The sequence below is a fragment of the Scardinius erythrophthalmus genome (genome assembly GCF_964197995.2).
Source record: "Scardinius erythrophthalmus genome assembly, chromosome: 18".
In the NCBI taxonomy this organism is placed as follows: domain Eukaryota; kingdom Metazoa; phylum Chordata; class Actinopteri; order Cypriniformes; family Leuciscidae; genus Scardinius; species Scardinius erythrophthalmus.
Window position 1 is genome coordinate 10,463,519 of NC_138238.1, and position 25,636 is coordinate 10,489,154.

At 37.0% G+C, this 25,636-nt stretch overlaps 1 protein-coding gene across 2 annotated transcripts in view; it reads right to left on the reverse strand.

The window, feature by feature from the left end:
- Positions 1-25,636, reverse strand: part of ankfn1a (ankyrin repeat and fibronectin type III domain containing 1a) — an 83,279-nt gene that overhangs the window by 34,724 nt on the left and 22,919 nt on the right. For both annotated transcript variants that reach the window (XM_081392559.1, XM_081392560.1), the window contains 3 exons: positions 12,469-12,506; positions 2,530-2,658; positions 461-653 (listed from right to left, as the gene is read on the reverse strand). In XM_081392559.1, coding sequence (XP_081248685.1) covers positions 461-653; positions 2,530-2,658; positions 12,469-12,506 — 360 coding nt within the window. The remainder of the gene's footprint in view (positions 1-460; positions 654-2,529; positions 2,659-12,468; positions 12,507-25,636) is intronic.

Here is a 25,636-nt window from a genome sequence, read left to right on the forward strand (position 1 = left end):
GTAGAGGTAAAAAATGAAATGGGGATTGTTTAAGCAAATATTAGGCAAAAACGACACATTATAATAATAAGAGCTTCTCCTCTTCAGTTGTGAGTTTGATCCATGTGTGAAAACATACAGAGGCAGCAAGGGTGAGGGATGTAATCGGGCACTTTAGTTAACAAGATGATTGCTAGATCTAGCTGTATATAATCAGTGACATTTGTGGAAGTTCTGAGAGCACGGCACGGCGCTGACGGTCTCACGAGCAACCGAAATGTCATTCCAGCTCAAAACATGTCATGTGTAAGGTCAAGTGAATGTTAACAACAATTTATTCTACAATATATAAATGTAAATGTCGGCTAATGTTAGCTTTATACTTAAAGACAAATTTAAATTATTGATAATACGCATTCGGGTTCTTCAAGCTGAATGTTATTTGCAATTTAAAAAAAAAAAAACCATCCAAAATACTCACAGATACTTTGCGGATACGGTCGGATCTGCCAAAAAAGTAGGCATCTTCGAAGGAGGAGTGGCTCCCTTTGAACTTCTCCGAGAGGTTGCGGTAGAGACGCTTGGCAGCGCTGGGGGAGGCGGGACCCGCCCCCTTCTTATTCTGCGTCAGCTGCAGGTTCTGCATCTGTTGTGTCATAGTAATGGAGAAGTTCCTGTGGAGTCGAGAAGGGAAAGAGAACAGACAAAACACATTTAGGTGTGATGCCTGTTGCATCAGTGTTGTTAAGAGTCTGCACTCGAAATAAATTCTTAGCATGTGTTTCGGTATGTAATTTATGACTAAGATCTGAGTCAGTAGTGCCTCAGGGACAGATGGCCACTGGATAGTCATTAATGCTTCAGCTCAAGCAAAAGCTACCTGCAAAATAACTGCATACTGATGCACAGGTATATTTTATTTTTAAAAGAAAAAGGCAAATATGTAACATCTAAATGAACCTTTCTGATATCTGCACTCGTTCAAAAGTTTGGGGTCAGCCTCTGTACGTGTTTTTTTATTTTTTTTTTTTTATAAATGTTTATTTTTCATTCAGAAAGGATGCATTAAGTTGATTAAAAGTGGCCGACATTTATAATGTTACAAAATAATTTCAAATGCTGTTCTTTTGAACTTTCTATTAATCAAAGATTTCCAAAAAAACATATCACAGTTTCTACAAAAATATTAATCAGCAAAACTGTTTTCAACATTGACATAAGAAATGTTTTTTGATCAGCAAATCTGCATATTAGAATGATTTCTGAAGGATCGTGTGAAACTGAAGACTGGCTGCTATATTTAAACAGATTATTTTAAATTGTAATAATATTTCACAACATGACCATTTTTATAGTAGTTTTGATTAAATAAATACAGTTTTGTTGAGCATTTCACAGGCACAAATTGCATTCCTTTAAAAGAATTTATAAAAAATAAAATCTGACAGATTAATTTCAAGCCATTAATTGTCAACCTCAAAACTAATATCGCTTAAACCGTTGCAGACAATTTTATTAAAAATGATAGCCAGACTGTCTCTCACTCCATATCAACATGGTCTAGTTGTCAAGGATATCCTCAATGTTCTTATAGTACAATGAAATCCTGCAGGAAATCAATTAATTCTGAGCCAAGAATAACAGTAAACCCAGACAATGAATTTATAGTAGCTGTTGAGAGTTTCCTAATTTAAAAAAAAAAAAACACACCTTAAAAAAGCACAGCATAGGTAATAGTTGTTTTGATGCATCAAATATTTGTGAAAGAATATTATTTAGACTATTCTGAAGAATTTGTGAAAGAATATTCTTTAGACTGTTCTGAAGAATTTTTGATATGAGTTAACTGCAGGTATGTAATCACAGACGAGTAGCACCTTTATCACTCATCGATCTCTCCATGACGTGCAAAAACAATTCATATAAATGCCTGAAAAAAGATCTGTTCCATTTGTCAAAGCATCTGGCACGAGTGCACACTGTCTGAACATGTTAAGGGCATGAGTGCACAAAAATGTTGTTGATATGTGAAAACAAATATGAGAACTCTTCCCTTTCAACACCTTCATTCTTCCAAAAAAAGCAAACATCAAAATTGTCCCTAATTGACATTCTCCTAGGGGTTCTATGTGGTATTTCTCATCCCAGCGGTCTATAATCCTGTCAGACGTGACATTAAGGCAGTGTCCTGTTTTTTTTTTTCTTCCTTGTGCACAGTTTTGAGCGTGCAAACACCCACTCATAGCACTAATAATAATGCACTCTGCAGTGCTAGAGTGAAGCCTCTGACACCAGTGAGTAATTGAGCGAGCAAAGTGAGTGGTCGAATCGGAGCGGTGCTCTAAGGTTGAGCCTTGAATCCAATTAAGCCATTAAAAAAAGGGAAAAGGCAGCTGCCACTATGACTGAGGAACACCTGTGGGAAACAGCAGGGGGGTGATGGATAATATTAGCAACACTGGAGAGGGGAATCATACTGTGAGTACACTTGGAGTGAGTGACTGCAGACGGACGAGAGTACAGCGAGAGCGAAAGAGATGCTGAACTCACCTGTCCAGACTCTGGGAGCTCCCCGGAGAGCCTGAGAGGAGAAAGAGGGGTCTGAAATCCTTAATCAACGCAGCATCGCTCTGCCTCTGGTTGAGTCTCTGAGCCAGCCGGGAGATCCTACTCTCAGATCTGATGAGAGAAAGTCCAGTGAGATGTGGGAAAGAGTCGGTTTCAGGGCACGGGAAGAGGGAAAAGATCAAAACAGACACCCCTGCTCTGGAGTTGCCCGGAGTACCAGGTGTTCACCGGAGCTCTCCTCTTCACGCGCATCTCGCCGCGGTGTTGGCAGGCTAATGTGCGGTGAGAGGAAAGAGGAGAGGAGATGGAGGGGGGGAGGGAGAAAGAGAGAAAGGGAGGTGGAGAGAGGGGCATTCTGCAGGCGCTAGGATGAGCGACACAGACAACAAAAGCACACAGGCGTTTAAAGCGAGATTCCACTGAGCATGCCCAAAGCACACTCTGCAAGCGATGGGGATGGGGGGGGAGGGTAAAAAGACCTGTTGTTCTTTTCTCATAATCACTCCAGTTGTTTCATTCTCCCTCTTATCAGCAGAAACAGGCATCTAATCCCTCAACACAACAGTATTTTTTTTAAAACAGCACAGGAGGGCTGTTCCAAAAGGTAGGCAGCGTAATTATTAAGATTATGTTTCTGTCTCTCAGTGCATTTGTTATTGAGCTCAACTAGCCACCACAGAGTTTTTCATCAGATTCTTGGAAAAAAAAAGATGGATCCACAGGTCATAGACCCCCACATCCAAACCGAGCCGACTACCTAGACTGCATTTAAATGTATTATAAAATCTTGAAATAATCATAGAAATATAAAAAAATGAAAAACATTAATGAGTTACAAATATAAATTATGAATATTATATTTAATATAATGAAATTATAATTAAACTATAATTCAGGTCTTTACATTGGCCCCCAGTTACATTTAGGATTGATTTTAAAGTATTAATACTGGTATATAAATCACTCAATGCCCTAGGATCTCAATACACTGCAGATATGCTCACTAAATATAAACCTAACAGATCACCCAGATCATTAGCATCGCATCAGATAGAAATACAAAGGGTTCACTCTAAGCATGGTGAGTCCGCTTTTAGCTACTATACCAGTCGTAGGAACCACCTTCCAGAGGAGATCAGATGTGCTCCTACAGTAGTCACATTCAAATCCAGACTCCAAACACATCTGTTTACCTGTGCATTTACTGAATGAGTACTGTCCCAATGAACGTCCGACTGATTACACTGTATTTTACTTTTACTCCTTTTTATTCTAAACTGAACTCAAATGGGTGCGGACTGATGAGGCAGTGAACCCGAGGTTACCCTGTTAGTCAGTCCTAGAGCTCCTCCTGTCCGATTTTAGGGAAAAATCGGGTCTATTGGAGACGTCCAATAGATTTTTTTTATCTCTTTTAATTTCTTTTATAACTGTTTAAATTGTCTTGCTTTTATTTTGAATTCCTTTGAAATAAACTTGCCTTGCCTTGCCTTAATATTACAGTTATTAACAATATAATTATAACAGCCAGTTATATAACTATTAACAGTTATAAATACACTTTCACTTTAAAAAAAAAAGGTGATGGAAAAAGGTGAATTGAAAATGGTTGAAACATGATGGTAACGGCATTTAGCTTGTGTTCTTTATTAAAGCCACTGAATATATGCCAACATTAAACACAGCTTCAATTAAATAAATGTTACTTATATAAATTATAAATACGTTCATTTTATAAGTAACACTTTACAATAAGGTCTCAATTGTTAACTAAGTAACATGAACTAACAATGAGCAATACATTTGTTACAGTATTTATTAATCTTTGTTAATGTTAAAATCCAGCTGTTAATTGTTTGTTCATGTCAGTTGATAGTGCATTAAATAATGTTAACAAATACAACGTTTGATTTTAATAATGAAATTAACATTAACTAAGATTAATAAATGCTGTAGAAGTACTGTTCATTCTTAGGTTATGTTAAATGAAGTAGTTAACTAATGAAACCTTATTGTTAAGTGTTGCCATTTTATTTACCTCTTATATAGCATATTATAGCATATATTTACTAAAAACACTAACAGGTAGAATGTTCCAAATCAGCCACTTATGAGGTTCCTTAAGTTCCTATGTAGGCAGCAATGAGGCAGTTCAATAGGTTTTGGAACAGAGCCAATAAACATGAATCACAAATCTGATGAAAACTTAGTTGTGGCTAGTCAAAGTCTTTAATATAAAATGCGCCCAAAGGGAAAAATATATAATGCTCAACTTAACTGGAGCATATTCAAACTAGAAGATGCCCTAGTTTCCCCTTGTTGTCGATGTTGTTATAATAATGATCAGAACAAGGAAAAAAATTGTTTGTCTATGTATTTGTGAAGACCCTTAGGTTTTAAAGCAATATTGAGAATGAGTGCTCAATCACTGCATGTAATGCTTTTAATCCATTAATACTGACTTAATAGCTGGAATGCTTGACTGTGTGTTTAGTGCCCTAGTGCACAAAAGCATGTCCTGATTTTTATTGTCTCCTATGGCCAATGGAAAATTACAGTTCCATTAACTGGCGGGGGTTTTTTCAAAGTGTTTTAGAAGTAATATCAGCTTTTAAAGATGAAATTTGAATTAAACTACAAAAAAAAAACCACACAAAAAAACAAGTTTTACTGTGAGAGGATGTGCTCAGATTCATTGTAATTCTAGTATACGTCTACAGTCGTGACATGGTGTGAAATAGGCCCCTTGGGAAAAAGGAATATTATACTAATATGGCTTATTATCTCTCCACCTACTTGCATATTAGTGTATGCTTTAATTTCTCAGAGAATAGCTCAGACCATTTGTTTCTCATGCAAAATGGTTACTGAACACAGAAGTGCTAATGGCCATAGTTATAGAAGTACGCTGGTGACGAATCCAATTGTTGCGGGATGTTGTTATCCAACCATTCCAGCTGGAGATAAAGACAAGTTTGAGGAAAGAAGAGGGGATGATTCATGACCACATGGAATGAAAGCTAAGTGACGGACAAAACAGTGTAACCACACAAATGCAGACCTTTGTTAATTCTAAGAAGAGAAAGAGACCTCAAAGAATATATGAGTGATTCTATAACTGGAGATACATTTTGCATTTCATAAAGTTAAAGAAAACAGAAATTCTTTCCTGTATCTTATTGAAAACATTAAATTTTAATAATTCAGTGCTTGCCAAACACAAATTACTTTCTTTTTTTACTTTTAATGAAAAAACAAACAAACAAACATATCTATTGTTTCTCAGCTCTGTTACTGTCAATTCTATTACATATGCATATTGTCAACATTATTATTCTACCTTGGTACCAGAGTTTGACAGTAACAGAATTGACCATTTTTAACTTTTTAGCCAAAAAACTCAACTTGCTAGCATAAATGCTAAGAACACTAATGAAATCATGAATAAAAGACTTTTAAACAACCCACTGTGTGATCAGTGATACATTATGTTTTCTTTTTGATATTGTGGTAACAATTTAGACGATTTACAAAATAACTATTGGTGTAAGGAACTTTTTGGATTAAAATATTTTCTCAGAGAGACCACATAAACATTTCAGTGCTTCAAATCTTATCAGTGAGGGAAAGTGGCATCATTTCCTGTATCTTACATAGTTGTGGGAGATTATTCCACCAATTTAAAGGCAAAGTATAGTACGGTAACAGAATTAACGCAAAATGTATGGACACGTTTTTATGACTATTTAGTGCTTTTATAAATAAAATAAATGAAATATTACCAAAAGTAAAATAAAATATTTTGATTACACGATGATCCATCATAAAATAATACAGTGACTAATGATTTTCAGACACTTTTTACAGAAAATATTATTATTGTCTGTAACATCTTGTGATCCATGACAATGAGTAACAAAAAAATACAACCATTTGAAAAAAGCAACAACAAAAAAAATGACTCTGGACATCAAATGTACCGGCAATTATAGAATAACACATATGCCAACATGAAAGTCAGCTTCAATTGATCATTATCTAACATAAAACGTGCGGCCACGGATGCTACAATTTACTGGGTTCCTCAACCTGTCTCTCAAAAACAACTGATTCTTTTATTAGGTTGTGCTAATCGGAAACAAAAAAACAGTTACCAAGTGCCTAATGAATAACGTTAATATTTCATGCTCATTTTTAGATAAGAAATAAATTGAAATATTAATGAAATGCTGTGTCTGAAATTTCTCACTCATTCACTATTCCCGATACATTAAATGCCACATATGTGTAGTATATGAATAAATAAACAAATTAATAACCAAATTTGAACATTGATGAAAATGTACTCTTATATGCACTTTTTTTTCACGTCAATCTTTCTTTGAAACTATACATATTTTTGTTTACTTTTTTGTTGTGTGAATGACTCAATTATACAACAAATCATTATTGGTATAAAACAGTATTATAGACTGTAGATAATTTCCAGAAGCTGTAAATAAAACAAAGATTATTGGAGTATGTTTTGCAAGAAAACACTATTTCAGTCTTAATATACTCTGCTTTATACACACACATCACCTTAAATACCTGTAAAGCAAATAGCAATTTCAGACACATGCACCTAAACAAATAAAACTGTTTCGCATGCAATACTCAAGTATATATGCTGAAATGACACCTGATATAGAGCGCCAGGGATTAGAAGTCGGCCTCTTTAAGAGGGAACTGCGTCAAAACAGTTCAAATGTAATGGCAAAAATTTTACAGAACATTTTCCATGAGGGAAGAACAAAGCTACATGTTTCCATAGCTGCAGCTTAAAAGCAAAGCTCTCATCGTCTTGCATGCGAGCAATCAGGGGACACAAGCTTAATAAGAACTGACACTAATTGTACAGCGAGACGTCCATGTCATCGGTTCCTATCAGTAAAAATCCTTGAAAGGGTATTAGGAAAAAACAATACAGCATCATTGTGGACCAACTCAGCCCATGGCGATCTCTGATAAGAAGTAAATAAATGAATTAATTAGTATTTCTTGAATGTTTACTACTTTTGTGCAGTGCTATTGCATCCTGTGGCTTACAGGAATTCCTCCTTGCAACATTATGCTTTATAAACCCAATTTCTCATGTTTGGCAGCACTGGGGAAAAGAAACAAATTTACAAAAGCAAGACAAATAACTCTGTCAAAATGTAGTGGCTGCATTAAAAAAGGCTTAGTTTATTTCTAAAGTCAAGAGGAAGATAAAAGTAATACTAGAAAGAAACAATGAGGAAACCAGGACAGCTAGTAATAGTATATAAGCACAGGTGTAGGATGACTAAAGATACAAAAGGAGGGTGTGAAAACAGGTAGAACAAGTGATATAGATGGAGGATATCAAAAGGAGATGAAAAAGACACCTTTATTTCGATTGCTTGAAGCAGAAACATCTTGATGAGAAATCATGGTATTTCACGTGAAGTTGTAGCTATCACAAAACCACTTCTAAACTCATGTCATCTCCAACCTGATCTAGTCTTCTCGCATTACAGCTGCTTCCAGATAGTTCTTGACTCGTGGAAAGACAAGAAGAAACCTACTGAAGGGGGGCTGTGAGATGGGCGAGCACACAGCCAATCAGAAGACAGTAAACCAAGTCACGACGGCGTGAAAGAGCAAGTGTTCTCTTCTCAGCGGGCTTTTGTGTGCAGCTCCTCTCCGCAGCTCAAGGGTAAGTGTTCCATTTGCATGGCAGGCAAAACAAAGGCCACGACAACAGCTCTGAGACACACATCTCATCTGGGGCATGGGCTTGGAGGCTTGGGTTCTATTAGCATTTTGTTCAAAAACTAAAAAAAAAACTCAGTTTACTGCCAGTCAAATCCATGATAACATTCGCCGATTCCTCAGGCCAAGAGCATACCATATGTAGGATGGTGATTAGTTTTGAAGCAGCTACTGCAATGAACAGAAAAAGTGGGAAGTGGATACTACTAGACAGAGCCAGAATCATGCTCCAGGAACTTGGAGAGTGAAGAATCAGAACTGGTTGTGAGATTTGCAATGAATGTAATACGAATCAAATGTTTAGCTTGAATGCTTGAGTACTTTAAATGAATAGTCAACCCAAAAATGAAAATTCACTCACCATTTCTCATAATTTCCTCACCCTCATGTTGTTCCAAACCCGTTTGCATTTATTTCTTTTGCTGCACATGAATGATATTAAAATATAATTGGAAACCAAAAAAATAGGTTTGGAATGACATGAGAGTTAGTAAATGATGACATATGACAGAATCATTTTTAGGTGAACTATCCCTTTAAAGGAAAACTCCGACTTTTTGGGACTTTAGCTTATTCACAGTATCCCCCAGAGTTAGATAAGTCCATACATACCTTTTTCATTTCTGTGCGTTCTGTAAGTGTTATTTGATGCACCCACCGCTAGCCTAGCTTAGCACAAAGACTGGATGTAAATGGATAATGGTAGCATACTAATCCCAACCTACTCCTGCTCCTACGCCTAGTGAGAATATAGTTCCCAGTATTTATACATTTAAAAATGGTCTCTGTCTCATATAGCCTTGTTATTTGTACACGCTGTGACTATACAGATCACAACATGTAAATAGGAAGATGTTTGCATTATTTTGTCACTTATTGGGATTAGTATGCTACCATTATCCATTTACATCCAGTCGTTGTGCTAAGCTAGGCTAGCGGTGGGTGCGTCAAATAACACTTACAGAACGCACAGAAATGAAAAGGGTATGTATGGACTTATCTAACTCTGGGGGATACTGTGAACAAGCTAAAGTCCCAAAAAGTCGGAGTGTTCCTTTAAGTAAGTTCAAATTAAAGCCACCCACTGATTGGGCACTATAGTTGACAAGCAACACAATTTGCTAAAACTTTAGTTTATCAAACTGCAACTGTGATTTTTGTTAAGTGAATTAGTTTTTTTTTTTGCAACTGAATTTGTTAAGCTAAACTATTGGCACACGATTAAGGACTCAATCCTTTAGCAGAATAAAGTCAAGTGTCATATAAAGCTTACATAAACATTATAGAGATCTTTACATAACCCTCCTTAAACTCGAGTGTTACCTCTATGTGTGGGCAACATGGATTTCTGTGTCCCAGACTAGTGTGAGTCAACCTCATTCTGCATATATACTGAAACTATAATCCAGAGCATTTTGTGTCAGTTGAAAGTACAACTTATCCTGAGAAAAAAAAGACTCCTTTTTTTTGTGGCACAAAATTCTGACATTAAAACCAATATAGTGTCACTTTAAAGTCTCCTGTGTCTCCATCAATCAGTGAGAACTGAGCCAGAAAGTGTCTCGACTGACCGAGTATAAATCAAGCAGCTGACAACTGGTCCTGATGTTATCATTGTTCATAGGAAACCAATAGACGACCGTGACGTTCAAACTATTTTTGTCTGTGAAGCCATCTGCTGTTCTTTTTATAAGTTATACTTTTGGCCTTTTATGCCTTTATTGAATTTGGACAGTTCAGACAGGAAAGCAAGGGCAGAGAGAGGGGAAACGGGATCAGCAAAGGACTTCGAGACAGAAATTGAACTCGGCTCATCAGAGGAGCAGTTGCGCTATATGTTGGAGCGCAGCCCATGACGCAAAGCGTTCTAAACACGAGTTGATTTTTGGTCAAAATAAAGTTCAAAATAATGACAGACTTAAGGCTCAGTTCGAGATTGGTATTAAAGTCGGCATAACGCGGAAGTTGCGATAGTCTTTTCTTCCCTATTGTGTTGTATATGCAAGTGAAACGACTTCTCAAACAAGAAAAAAAGTAGGGCGGGACTTGATTTTGCAAGTCGGGAAATGATTTGATCATTGCGTTGTCATTTGCTATTTGTGCGATCTCGTGAGTGACAGGTTGTCCCATCCTCATGCCGAAGAGAAGAGAAGAAAAGCGATGTTGTTGCAAGTGGGAAGAGAATTTTACGAGTGAATTTTTAAAGAAAAATAATGACGTGCACGGTTAATCATTTACGATAAATACTGCAATATTCACGGTGACTTTAAATTCTGTCAGTATTTACTCGCTCTGATGTCTTTTTTGAAAAACCAGTAAGACTTTCTTTTCTTCATGGAACACAAGAAGAGTTCAAGCTGTTCTTGCCCATGCAATGTAAGTGAATGGTGACCACAGCTGTCAAGCAAGATTTCCAGTGAATAATGACTTTTCAGTCTGTGGCTTCAGAAGTCTAGAAAATATATTAAATAAGTTGCATGGACTACTTTATGAGGCTTTTATGGTGCTTTTTGGAGCTTGGCAGGCTGTAGTCCCTATTCACATTCATTTAATGGAAGAGAGCAGCTCAAACATTCTGCTAAACTACTACTTTTGTGATGGGGGGAGGGGGTTCATTAATTGGACTGAACCCAAAATTGGATTTGTGGAATCAACTATCACATAAACATCATAACTTGCACCCTTTTCTGTATTTATTTCTGTAGCTATTTATTACACTATACAACAGCTGCCATGCATAATGCACATGATGGAATATTGCAACATCAGATAAACTAAAACTATCTTTCTAATAAAGTTTAAATCATTTCAATTATTAAATTGGAAAAACAACAGATCACCACCACCACACTGTTGCAGTGCGTATCTCTGGAATGAAAGCCAAAGCACTCGATTATGTCTTCCTGAGGCTTAAACGCAGCTTCAATTGAGTTGATCTCCATGGCAACACTACTAGTGCCATATTTCTTAATGGATAGCATGGGCTCCACTGATTCAGACTGCAGGCAGCACGGTTTCTCACCAAGAGGGAAGCATTCAGAACAGTTTCCCTCAGCACATATTAGACGTGTACATGAAAACACACATTTAGCCAAACAAACTGACAGGTTAGTGGCTTAAAACCTCATAAGAGGCTCTTCTGGTTGTAGAAATGTATTGTTGTGTTGAGCTGAATACAATGCTTGACTGTAAAAAATAAAACTGCATCAAAAGGACTGACAAACACCTTTCAGAGCTATTTCACACTGTGCATTAACACAGAGTGCAGTACAATTCAGGGCAATTTCTGGCAATTATATATAGAATTCACTGCAAAAAATGTATTGAAGGTCGAGACCTTGTTATCATAATATCGTACCATTCATTTTGTTAACCTATGAAGTCAAATTTGCACTGTTTTTGCTCATAAATGAACTGCAACAGATAAATGAATGAATAAATACATTATCAAACATTAAATGTTGCAGATAGTTAAGCCAAGTTGAGATGTCACAAAGCAAACCTTCATAAAAGTCCATCTAAGACCAAAACAGCAAATTATGTATGTCATCTAATAATAGCGCATACAATCTCGGATATTGGCTGCTTCTGAGTGATGGTGTCTATCTCTTAACAAACCCCCCATGGATTCATATAATGATTGGACAACCTATAGCCTAGAAACTAGCTCCTCTGTGCATTTTTATTGGATGAACAACTGCAGTTTGAATTACCAAGGATATCAGATTGATAAGAAGCACAAAGCATAACAGTTATAAACTTATCCATGCTGGACAGATAACAAGGCCTTCTGATATCTTAGTTCTGAAGTGGGAACCCGCACAAGCCAGAAATACAGTTGTACTTGCCTTGCAAAAAAAAAAAAAAAAAAAAAAAAATATATATATATATATATATATATATATATATAAAATAATACAATTTAATAATAATAAAGAGTTCATACCAAGCTCATTAGGCATCTGTAGTTACACTATACACTGAAACATCATCATATTTCTGTTTTTTTTTTTTTTTTTAACAATATAACATTTGATAGCACCTTAATTAGTTCAACATCTGTTCATTGTCTTCATCTTTTCCCTTTTCATTTCTGGCAATTGCATGGAGTTTTAGAAGGTAAAGTATTTAAAATAAACCACTTACTTTTTATGGGTTTCGTATCTGCCAGTGGCTCCAAGACTCTGCAAAATTAAATAAACAAAAAAGTAGAATTTTAAACAGTATTTATATTAACATTAATCTTGATAATAAGATAAATTATACATTATTAAGCATACTATTTGAAAAGTCAAACATTTCAAATCTTTTTCAAAAAATTGGGAATGTCTTTTTTAGGCTTTTGCTTAGAAAATAAATCAGATGTTACGCAATTACAACCTTTTAGATTGTATAAGTATTGTATTACCCGTAAGTCAAATAAATGCAACACGACAAAAATGCATGAAAATAAAGTGCCTGAATTACTGCTCTAGAATTCCACAGAAGACAAACCAATGCGTAAAACAGATGTATAAATGTGGCCCCTCGTTGCTTACGTAAGTTGAGTTAATGATATTAACACTCTCTACTAACACAATGCCAAACAGAAATATTCAATTTGTTAATTACAGTGTAATCAATGCAGACACCAAAGCATTCCTGTTACCAGAAACTGTCCTCACAGTTGGGAATGGCAGCCTCACTGTTGTCATAGCAACTTTCCATAATTTGTTTAGAAAATTACCTATTCTGTAGAAATGCATATTCTTTCATCTGACATCAAATGCCATGCACTCAGCTACCAATACATGAAACTCAGCCGAAGCAAAGTGTATCATAATTATTATTATAGGTAAAGAAAGCAAATTGTATTTGTACAATCGTGCTTGACCTGTTGCATTGCAGCGTACAGTACTTTATGTTCTTCATAAGCCTTTGGTATTTTATGAAATAATAAACACAGCAGGGGTGTTTCTTCAGAGGAGGCAAGGGAGGAAAAAAATGTAGATGTACAAATAATCACCAATTCAACAATAAAAACAAACCAAAAAATAGTATGAAATATGAGAACTAGAATACAGAATAATGGAATAATGTATAAACAGTTTATTTTACTTACCAAGTCCAACAGCGGATAAAAGCTGTTTACGAGACAAAACGCGATTCTTAAGTTGTTAGGTTTTTATAAAGAGCTTATATAAAGAAAGATTAGAACATTATGAAATTCAAGTTGTCTGGTAAAAAAACTCCACAAATCTGCATAAATTCATAAAACAGATGGGAATGAATGGACTAATTACAAAGCAAACAACCCATCACCTCATTTAGTCACGTCTGAATCTCGAAATTGCTGAAATATGAAATGTTTGTGAGTGAGCCGTTTTAGGCTTGATTAAAACTGTAACCATCATGACACCTGTGGATTTGTTGACTATTAGTGTGAAAATGGCTATTAATAATAGTAGCTGAAAATGACATATAAAAGTGACAAAAAACTCTACTTTTACAACATAACCGATTTTGTACTGTATTATTTTTGGAGCAATATATAAGTGTCCCCGTTAGTGCCCCTAATACAGTATTACCTTTCACAACAAAAAGTTGTTATCTCCTAAAAGAAAGAACAGATTCCGAACTGTCGAAACGAGTCGTCATTAATTCCAGTCTCACTTCCTGTTACATATCTACGTAACAATGTAACAAATTTGCACAGTGTCTGCCTATGGTCTTCATTGGTTGCCCGCGAACAACGTCTACTTTGACCCGCCCTCAAACACTATCGTTGTAGCTGAAAGTTTGGCTTGTGTTGTCGACATGTTGAGAAAACGCTACTTTCAGCACTGCGAATCCACTTTGCATTTCAAAAGGATGAGGACTCGCGCTGGAATTGATGCGGTAAGACCAACACCATAGTTACTGTTCGTATCACTCAAGCGCTGAAGAAGATCCAGAGCTGAAATTCAAATATGGTAATGGAATTTCATTTCTGACACGCATTGTAAGCGGTAGACCAATCACAACAGACTGGGCCATCTGACCTATCAGAGCAGAGTAGGCTCTCGGAAAGGAGAGGTTTAGAGAGAAGAAATTCTCTAAAAAAAACCAAAAAAAAAAACCGGTTCAATTGAAGATGAATACTCTCAAGCACAGAGAGGAGACTTTACTTCCTCTGTTCAACAATCCACAACGGATACTTTGGTAGCATCAGTTTTACATGCATAATTTGTTCAAAGAAATCAACTCTTAAAAAGTTAATTCAAAGTTAATTCTCAAAAAAAGGAGTCATTAATTAGCGGAAACAGGAGCTCAAAGCAATCAGCCTTTAAATAGCCAAATAAAAGAAGTTATCAATAATGAAATAAGACAATTATACCTGTAGAGGCTGAGAGCAATACCTGAAATTATGTGCTTTTGCCACTGGATGTTAATACTCCTTAAATCAATAGCTGCACAACAAATAACATGATTATATCATATTGATAAAAAAAGAAAAGAGAAAATACACTTGTTACACTGTTCAGACAGCTCTTCAGTTTAAAATCGACAAAATGCTAAGCAGCCTTGAACCTCCTTTGCCAGAACAAAGTAAAGAAAAACATATTGTCACATACTGAAAGAACATGTCTTACAATGTATGATGTGACTCACGTAACTGTGATGTTCAAAACAAGCTGAATCAATTTTGAGGATGACACATTTGCCACAGTGTGTGGTACACGATGTTCTATTCCAAACCCAGCAGCGTCTGTGACTGAAGTCATATTTCCTAACAAAGCTCATAGCGCGAAGAGTCGTGAATATACCCAAGAGGGGCTGCGTGTCCCACATGAATGTGGCTTTTCTGCTCGCATAGAGTCTTGATGAGATCTGCTGGAGATAAATGACTATGATCATTAAGAGTGTAATTGTGTGAAACAAACTGACATCCAATTCCATAACAAACTACCCATTCTGGCAGGTTGGATGTATAACCAACAGGAGCAGCAGCGTAGCAGATCTATTATGCCAAAACCCAAAAATATCAACATTGTCATATCCATTACCACGCCAAACACTCGCCGAGATTGCCGAGTTCACGCGCATAGGTTTAGTACCTATGATCACGCGCGTGAACTCGGCAATCGACTACTTTGGACTTCACCCGAAAACAGGATGTAAACACAGGTATTTGCGCTGGCTTAAATAACATAATTTGTATACATTTCTTTCACATCTACTGCAGTCAGATTCACTCGTGTTCACTCTGAAGGAATCACTCACATTAGCTGTGCACTTGTAATGACACATCAAGGATGTTAAAAGGGCTAAAAGCAGGTTTAGTACTTGCCCCATTGAAGTCAACAGGGTGCAAATTTTTAAAATAGAATAACTCTGTGTAGGCAACACCGATTTTTGTCGTTGTTCTCTGTATTGACAGCACTCCAAATGTACAAAAAAATGAGCTCAATGTTAAAATTGACCGGAGTTCTCCTTTAAACTTAACAACTACCTTACTAACCAGTAATTAAAAGTTTTTTGAGTCAAAAGTCGTAGTTAATAGTTAGTTAATAATGAGACTGAAGTGTGACCCAAAAGTTTTTACGAGGGAACGCAAAGGATTTGCGAGTGAATGCAACCCCCTCCCCTCACCTCCAAGGTTTTTTGGGGGAACGCAAAACTTTTGCGCAAGAATGCAAAAGCATTGAAATATTTGTTTTCCCTCTCATCTCATATATTTCCATGGACTTGCCATAAAGGGCCTTTAGTCATACTCAGCAAGGCCATGTTTTTGACTTGAACAACCAGATCAAACAAAATCCAGCAAAAATGACAGAGCAATCTTGAACCGTGTGAAAATGTGAACATGGCAAAATGTCCGAGAGCGGCAAATGCCAGCGGACCGGCGCTTTGAGCTTAGCGGCTTTGAGATTTCCAATCGAGAGAATTGCTATCGACAGCTTGTTGATTTTGGTGAAATGTCACACTCAGGAAGCTCTAACGGGAACGCGACACAGGGCTGCTCCTGTCTGCGCCTGTTTTTTTAATGTCAGTGGACCTTCTGGGCTAATACAACAGTTCAGGGGCGACAACTGTCAATCTGTGGGAGTAAAATGAGCCTGGAAAGGCTTTAATTGCTTTAAAACACGAACAGAGACCAAGACAATACACTGCTGCTGTCTTTTTGTGTGATGCAGAACAGACATCGAAGGTGCACTGCTCTACTAAAAGTTGGTTCATCTTACACCATATCCTAAACTAGATGCAAACGCCTCATAATCACGTGATAAAAGGTATCTTTTCCATGTTAATCAGAGTTTTTGTCTCTGTGAAACGCAATGATAGACAGGGACAGTATTTTCTATTTCTGCGACGTCAATGCTGGTACTGATTATGTGCATTATTCAATGTTAAATGTGTTTTTTTTGAATATCATGACCTTTATAGTGAAATCGACAATGGATAATTCACCTCTAAAGAAAGCAAGACATTCAAACTGTAAACTCAATGTAAACAACCAAGAGTCAAGTGTCAACAAACAAGGGACAAGTCTGAAGATTGAACGAAACTTCAAATCACTAACAGCGTCAAATCAGCACAGAGTTCATTCATTCATATAATGTGTAAAAGTACAAATTACACCTCTACACATTTATTCAGGAGGCATCAGCTATAAACCAGGAGTCTAAAAGCTCGTACTAAAACTGACACCTCCACTATCCTGGCACACAGCAGAAAAACGGGTCGCAGCTGTGCATACGGTGGACAGATAAATGCTGGGAGCAAACACTCTCACATTAGAATCTCACACACTGACAGACAGGAAACGGAAGCATTCACCAGCCCGAAATATCTGCTTGGATGGACACACATCTGGTCTTGTGAGCTTACAAGTGAAGACTCCGAGATAGATGGCTTTGACCAATTCCCTTCATAAACATGTCAAATAAAAAGCACAGAAATTCTCCTTTTCACAATATCAAACAAGCATAGTAAATCTCTCCACTGGTGCATCGTAGTTATTTTTCACATGAGCACTGAGAACAAAATGTGATGGAAACTGTTGCTTCTCCAGCTACAAGATACTTAAGCTACAGTGAAAGCGTCTCTTTTGAATAATTTGCTACACTACAAGCTAATATTGAATGTGTAAATACATTTTTAAATATATACATAATATATATTATATAGATATTTACTACTATTCAAAAGTTTAGGGTCAGTAAGATTATATTATTGTCTTTCAACCAAGAACCCTGAAGAATGCTTCTTTTCACAAAATATTAAGCAGCACAACTGTTTTCAACATTGATAATAAGACATTTTTCACAAAATTAGCATATTAGACAGATTTTTGAAGGATCATGTGTCATAGAAGACTGGAATAATGGCTTTTACTAAATATTTTAAAAAGAGACCACTCACTTATAATGATCAGTACAATTACTTGAACAGTTCTAAAGCACTGATTCATTAAAATAAATCATACTTTCCATTATATGAGCAAGAAACATTGAGGATTGCACATTTGATTACTACCTCAGTTCACAGTGTGACAAACAACTATCACTATTTGTAAGAAAAACAATCTTGTTACTGTAAAGTAAACTATTAGAAATGTCACTGTACTGTCAAAGCTATTTGTCCCCAAACAAATCATGAACCAGCCAACAGGAAATGCAATGCTGTCGGATTGTTTAGGATGAATCACTTGTGTTGTACTATTCCTCATTTGCAAGTCGATTTGGGTAAAAGCATCTGCATGAATAAATATGTTTTTCGTGACATGTTTAGAAAAAAACAACTCAATACAGATCAAGGAACCTGCATGGTGCACGATACACGTACAATTAGCACACTAATTGGACAAATTAGTTAGCGTGAGCGTGGCTATAATTGCAGCCCATGAGGAAGCTGAAGGTGTGTGACCTCAAATTACAGTAATCAATAATTCACTTTGACTAATTTATATACGGCTCAGTCAAGATGCATATTGAATGGGAGGGCATTTAAATGCTAATTGCTTTGCAGCCAGAGCATCATTATGGACACCTGGTTTATCTGGACGCCTGGAGTCTTCTGCTTCTTGACCCTGCTCATGCGAGCTTAAAGGATCGTACTCGGCTGAAGCCGAAGTCTGTTTTCACCTCTGGACGTAATGAATGAAGCGAATAGCTTGAACTGAACTCAAATAACCTCTTTCTGTAGATTAGGTTAGGCAAGCACGGAGCTGACAGCCAAGACAGTCAAGGGCTTCTAGAACTTCTCACTTCACGGTGCTAATTTGAACAAGGCCTTTATTTTTCTATTTGTCAGTAGAGTAAACTGTAGCATGGTTGTTAAACCTCTCCCAGGCCCAATTAGGGGAGCAATGCTAGCATTCATAGCCCAGATCTCGCTTCTGGTCTGGGAGGAAGAGGGGGCTGTGGTGATGCCCCTGGCAGCCCAGTCCTGGCAGCTCGCAGCCCTTGTGGCAGCAATATTAAGTGACTGCAGAAATTCATGGCCTGCGCAGCCATTTTATATGTCTAGGTGTCAACCGGCTTTCATATGGTGCAGGCGTTCAGCAACACATTAGCAAATTGTGCCGTTTCATTATTCATTAGGGTGCTGTGGTGCGGGAACACACCAGGCTGGTGTGAAAAACATGTGCGTTCCCTTTGTGACGATTACTGGCAATTCTTGTGTTATCAGGTTGAAGCTTCAATAACTGAACATTGCTTTGCAACAAGCTGTTATGCAAGTGTGAAACCACTTTTAAAGTGATGATAAATGCTGGAAAATGATTGGTAACCACTTAATGGCCAACATATTAATTAATCAATTAACTTAATGTACTTTATGTTCCATATGCAAATAGTAGTTGCCATATCCTGCAGTGTCACATGCTAAATTCTAAAACTGTTCTACAAAGAATTATTTAATAATTTCATGCAGCTTTTTTGGGCTTATATTAATTGAGAGACTGCATGGAATGTTTGTACTTTTAATTCATGTGTCAAAACGCAGAATTATTTAAAATAAAGTGGTGTGAAGGCAAAATGTGAATGGTGAAATTGAATACATTCATATACATTTTTACATAGAAAAAGTTGTATCAAGCATCCAAATGCAAGCATGAAATCTGAAAAGAGTTTGTATTATTTTACATCGACGTATTTTTACCATGGTCTTTCAGTAGGGTCAAAACTCTGAGATCACATTGAATTTTTTTTAAAAGTTTTGTCTTTTTAATAATCAATGACCCAAAGAAAGGAAAAAATAATAATAATAATTAAGATTTAAAATAAAATGTAAGATTCTGCACTCTTTCTAGACCACTAATGATGTGACTTGTAGAGTTCATGCAGCTCAAGTGCAATTTCGAGTGCATAAAATGTATCAGTACAATATAAATTGTAATAAATTAAGTATTAAACTAGAAAATTATGCATAATAAAAGCCTTTTCACAGATAATTTTGGACCCCACTGTACCTTTTACTATATAGTTTAAACACTGATGGACTATATACGTAAATAATTTATGGTAAAACAATGCAATTCTGGCCATCAAATGCACAGCTTCTATTTCTCCTCTCCATAACTGGCATTTTCTTTTCCCTCTTAATGTGATTCTAAATTGATTCAACCCACACAAACAAGATGTTCATAAACATAAGAAATCAGAGATTTAAGCTAGGCTGCTGCACATTATTATGACGGTTGGGTACAACGCTGCTTTGAAATTGTTCTGCAACGTCTTCTGCCCACGCTCATCACCTTGGGCTAGACAGCGGCTCCGGCATGGCAGAGAGAGAGAGAGAGGGCAAGCTTGCCCCCTTATGGTCTCTTAATGAAGTAAACTTTCATATAGGGCACTCTTAAAACCTGTAGAAAGCAAGTCTGTGAAAGTAGACCACTGCACCCCATCCAAATGAAAAGAAAATAGCCCTCCCCCGTTAGACAGCAGGAAAGTTCTCTTTTTGGCGGTGCTTGACTAAGTGGACTCTGTAATGAGTCTGGCCGCCTGATTAGAGTGATAGACATGCAGGAATCCGGCAGGCGCTGCCAGAGACCGCCACAACCAGGAGGAGGGGAGTGGAGGGGAGAGAGGACAGAACGTCTGAGAGAGGTCTGGAGGTAAACATCCCAGAAAAGTCCTAGCAGGAATGTAGACCTTAACTAGAGGCACTAGAATGAAGGGTTGGAAGGTGGTGAGTTATAGCGTACAATACATTAACCTTGAAGAGGGTGAATATGTAAAAAAAAAACTCTGCAGGAGATGCTCCATACCATCCGTGAAATCATAGCAATTGCATGTTCTAAGGAGATGAACGTTTCCCAGGACAGGCTATGCTTTTATCAGTCAGCACGGATTGAAATCCATCCAATCAAGTGTAGATGTTTGTTGAGATGCTATATGCATGAATGAAGGTTCAAGTGGCTGTTCAGTAACTAGGAGGTCCATTTATCAATGATGTTCTTTTGTCTAAAGATTTTGAATAGATTACCCAATGATGCCAAAAGCGTTAACACATGAGATTTATCTCTGAAGAAACCATTCCTGGCAGCCAGTTGTTGGAATGATTGCTTTTATAAGCTTCTGGACCTTCTATCACATTACATTGTACGCTCTGAGCACCTTGAGCTAAAAGACTTTAACCTCAGACCAGCACTAACCAAGCACCATGGTAACATGTTTAACCAAGGGCAATAAATTGCAGCATCGGTCTGCAGCATCCAACGTATCTTTTGTCAGATTTTTCTCTGCAATACGCAGCAGGGATCAAAAGAGTCAGAGAGTGCATTGGAAATCTAAGATCCAAATATTACTTAAACCTGCTAAACAGATTTTTGGGGGGGGTGGGTTAAGAATTTAAAACAAAGAAAAACTCATGAAGAAATGATTTGAAATATTTATGATTCTGTATTATTACTAGGTCAATAAGAAAATAAGCACATTTATGACAGCGACGTTGAGTTTTGAAGTGGTTTATAAATTAATTAATTACGACAGACGATAGATAGATAGATAGATAGATAGATAGATAGATAGATAGATAGATAGATAGATAGATAGATAGATAGATAGATAGATAGATAGATAGATAGATAGATAGATAGATAGATAGATAGATAGATAGATAGATAGATAGATAGATAGATAGATAGATAGATAGATAGATAGATAGATAGATATTCTCATTAACTGAATTGTATAGTTGTTTTTCCTTATGGATTCAGTACAGATCATCATCTACAGGTATCTGTTGATTCATACTTTTTTTATGTCAGAATATCAAGCCTTGGACAATAATACAGCCACAGGCATCGAAACAAATCTTCTAGCCTAGTGATTGACATAACCTGGCAACATAATTGCACAAAAAAGAGCTGCAGACAGCCTTCCAGACTCGCTTTCAGGTACATTTCGATTTTAAAGGCTTTACTATTCACCATAACAAAGGAGCTCTCCACTGACATTTTCCATGCAGTCATGCCTGAGCTGTGAGCAGGGAAAAATTCTGGAATATCTGTGTAACTGTGTTTTCTACTGCCATAGGACTATAAAGTTTGACAACTCATCCAGAAGCATTCTGGGATTGAAAAAACGGAACTTAGGTTGTGGACTGGACACACATTTTTTTTTTTTTACACATACATCACTTCTCAGAAATCCTTCTCTTTGGAAATGGCCCAAGAATTAAAATGCACTGCTTTATCATGCCATGCGAAAAAAAAAAAAAAAAACCTGGATGACATAAATATTCTGCCCATGGTTTGAAAACAGAAAAAGCATAACTATCATATTTTTGGTCACAGATCAATTTCGTGGAACAACTGTTTAGAAATTATAGGAGAGCTAGGAATGTATGAAGAATAAAATTTATGCTAAACTAGTAGGAAATTATCTCCAGCTGGACTGTAAATTCCACTCAATCTTCATAACATATGCAGATTATCAATGGGCCTTGAGCCCTATTATTTTGTTAAGCAGGGTGGAGGGAAGAGTGCACACAAAACTGAAAACGCTGTTATTATTTACTCAGACTCATGTCGTTCCAAACCCACAAAGACAAAAGCAGACATTTTTGTAAAAAACAAACTTTGCATAACTCTTGCCTTAAAGGAGAACTCCGGTCAATTTTAACATTGAGCTCATTTTTTTGTAAATTTGGAGTGCTGTCAGTACAGAGAGCAACGACAAAAATCAGTGTTGCCTACACCGTGTTATCCTCTTTTTAAAATTTGCACCCTGTTGACTTCAATGGGGCAAGTACTAAACCTGCTTTTAGCCTCTTAAAGGGGTCATATAATGCCATTTTTGTACAAGCTAATATGATTCTTTAGGGTCTAAATTAAAAGTTTGTAATATACTTTAATTAAAAATTCTCATTAGTATTGTAAGAAAACACTAATTTTACCTGGTCAAAAACAGCTCTGTTTTCAGCACGCCGTTTCAGTGCATGTGTCTTTAAATGATAATGAGCTTTGCTCACCCCGCCCCTCTGTTCTGTGGGTACACCGTATTAGACATTCTCTGACCGTATCTAACACAATAACCACGTGTTATTCGTTATAAACGTGGGATTAAAAATTATATTGAGAACGTCGTACATAGAAAACATGCCGTAAAGTACCCTGAGTGTAAACCTTAGACGCATTCATCATGAAGCCTGCAGTAAGGTTTGCAAATTTCGCAAAGATTAATATAAATACTAATATAAAGGTTAATAAAACATTACACTCACATCTTCTGGAGGTTCAGCAGGAACACGTTGGTACCGATCCGTTTTTTCTCGTTTGTGAAGCTGTCTGGTGTGAAATGATTCGCGCAAACATGAAAGCACAGACGATCGTGGGGAATCCCCGTGAGGGAATCCCCGCGTCAATCCTTTGGGCACATTGCTTCAAAAACAATACTCAGCCACTGCTTCTTCAACGGCTCGGATTTAGGAACATCCAAATGACTGCTGTGTTTCTTATTACATCTAAGAACAGAACACCACAATCGCTTAGACGCCATTCTACTCCAGCATATCAACAATGGCGGACTACTATGACGACGGCTGTCACAGCTTGCTCAGGGCGGGTCTTGTGTTGAAACACGGCTGTCAATCACAATAGCGGGAGGGGCGTACGATCTTATGACGTCACAATATCGAACGGCTTGATTTCAGAGATGGTCAAACATATAAGGAGATTAAAACAAAACCACTGGATGGATTTTTATCATGATAGGATGGTTGTGTACAGGCACTGCCAACAGACATTTCAGTGCAATCAACTTGTAAAAGTGCATGTACCATTATATGACCCCTTTAACATCCTTGATGTGTCATTACAAGTGCACAGAAAATGTGAGTGATTCCTTCAAAGTGAACACGGTGAATCTGACTTCAGTAGATGTGAAAGATATGAATAAAAATGAAGTTAATTCGGCCAGCGCACATACCTGTATTTATTTCCTGTTTTCGGTCGAAGCCCACAGTAGTCGATTGTCGAGTTCTCCACTGTTGCTTAGTTACCTATGATCACGCGCGTGAAAAGTGAGGCTGAAAATTGACCGGAGTTCTCCTTTAAAGGCAGGGTAGGTAGGATTTTTAAAAAAAATAAAAAAAAAAAATTTTCAAATTTGTTTAAACTGTCTTTCTATACCAATACATAATTCAAATGTAAGTACTCTGAAAAAGAGAGTATAAAAATCGAGTGTCTGTAGACCTCTCACGACTGTTGTAAACACAGCTAATTATTTCCATTCACTCCACCCCCTCCCTTCTGAGCTCCTTCCAAAGCCACGCCCCCAAAACACATGAACGTGCGACGCCAAACGCTCAGGCTCAGCTGGAAGACGCATTTATTTACCTGAGATGAGTGGAGAGGAAGGAGCGCAGTGCATGCAGTGACATCATGTCAGAATCACATGTAATAAAATACCTAACTTTACCACTAGAAATATAAACAAATAAGATTTCTTTTAGTACTCACTATCAAGCTAGCATATCGATACTGGTAAAGTTTAAAATATACTTGGTTTGATTCGGTAACAAGCTATATTTATAAGTAACGAGCTATATTTATAAGGCTAAGCTAAAAACAGGTTGCATTGATACACGTTTTTCCATTACCATCAGTTAAACTGTGATGAAGGTGAATTTCGTGTAAGATTCATAACATATACGGTGTTTTGCGAGTTTCCATGATGAAAACATTGTTGACTCTCATGAGGACTACACTCCGGTGACAAGTACCGCTTCGTCGGTTCGAGGACAGGTCCGGGGTCGAGGGTGAAGCAGAGGAGGTCGTTCAAGAGTGCGGGCAACCAGGGTCCGAGGAAGTAGTTTTTGCCTTGTTTGCCTTCGCTGACTGAATATGCAGGTGCTTTGAATTTTGAATGCTCTTTCTCTGCCATAATTGTACTCTTCGTAGGTTCCGCGTCTCTCTTGCACTCCTCAAATCAAACGGGTGCGCGCGCATACGGGCAGATCTTGTAGCAACAGTGGTGGTAGCCATGGTTGCGAGAGTGAGTGACAGTCGCCTAAACCAATCAATTGTTTCGTCCCGAATGGAAATAATGAGCTGTGTTTATTGCAGATTAAAAGGTCTACAGTCACTCGATTTTTATACTCTCTTTTTCAGAGCACTTACATTTTAATTATGTATTGGTATATAAAGACAGTTTAAACAAATTTGAAAAAAAGTTTTTTATAAAAATCCTACCTAACCTACCTTTAACTCTTAATGGAAAAAGATTCTTTAGATTTTTTTTTTTAAATGTTCTTCACACTAAGAAAAAAAAAGGTTATTTTAAATAAATAGTTCACTGTCATCATTTACCCACCCTCGAGTTGTTTCAAACCTGTATGAATATCTTTCTTCTGATGAACACAAAAGAAGATATTTTGAAGAATGTCGGTAACCAAACAGTATATGGACTGTTATTATATATGGACATAGTATTTTTTCCTACTATGGAAGTCAATGAGGTACAAAATGAGGCACTTTATACCTGTGATTTCCCTGCTGACCAGGTAGTAAAACCCTACCTGGTCAGCAGGGAAATCACAGGTATAAAGTGCCTCATTTTGATCAAAATGAAGCAGTACTGTCTCATTACAGTGATGTTTGTCACTGCATTAATGAGTAATTCTGGCATCTTCTCAACACAGATTTGCTACCATAAATATACAAAAAAGATCTGGAGCTGGAATTTGAGATTCTGAATGTTTTTTTGGGGGGCTTGCGGTGGTTGTCATCAGTGACGAACAGCAACAGCAGCAATATTCCCTACCACACACAGCGCTCAGACACACACACTGTACTTCTCTATTGCTTTTCCATGGCTATATCTATCCCAATGAAATTACAAAATAT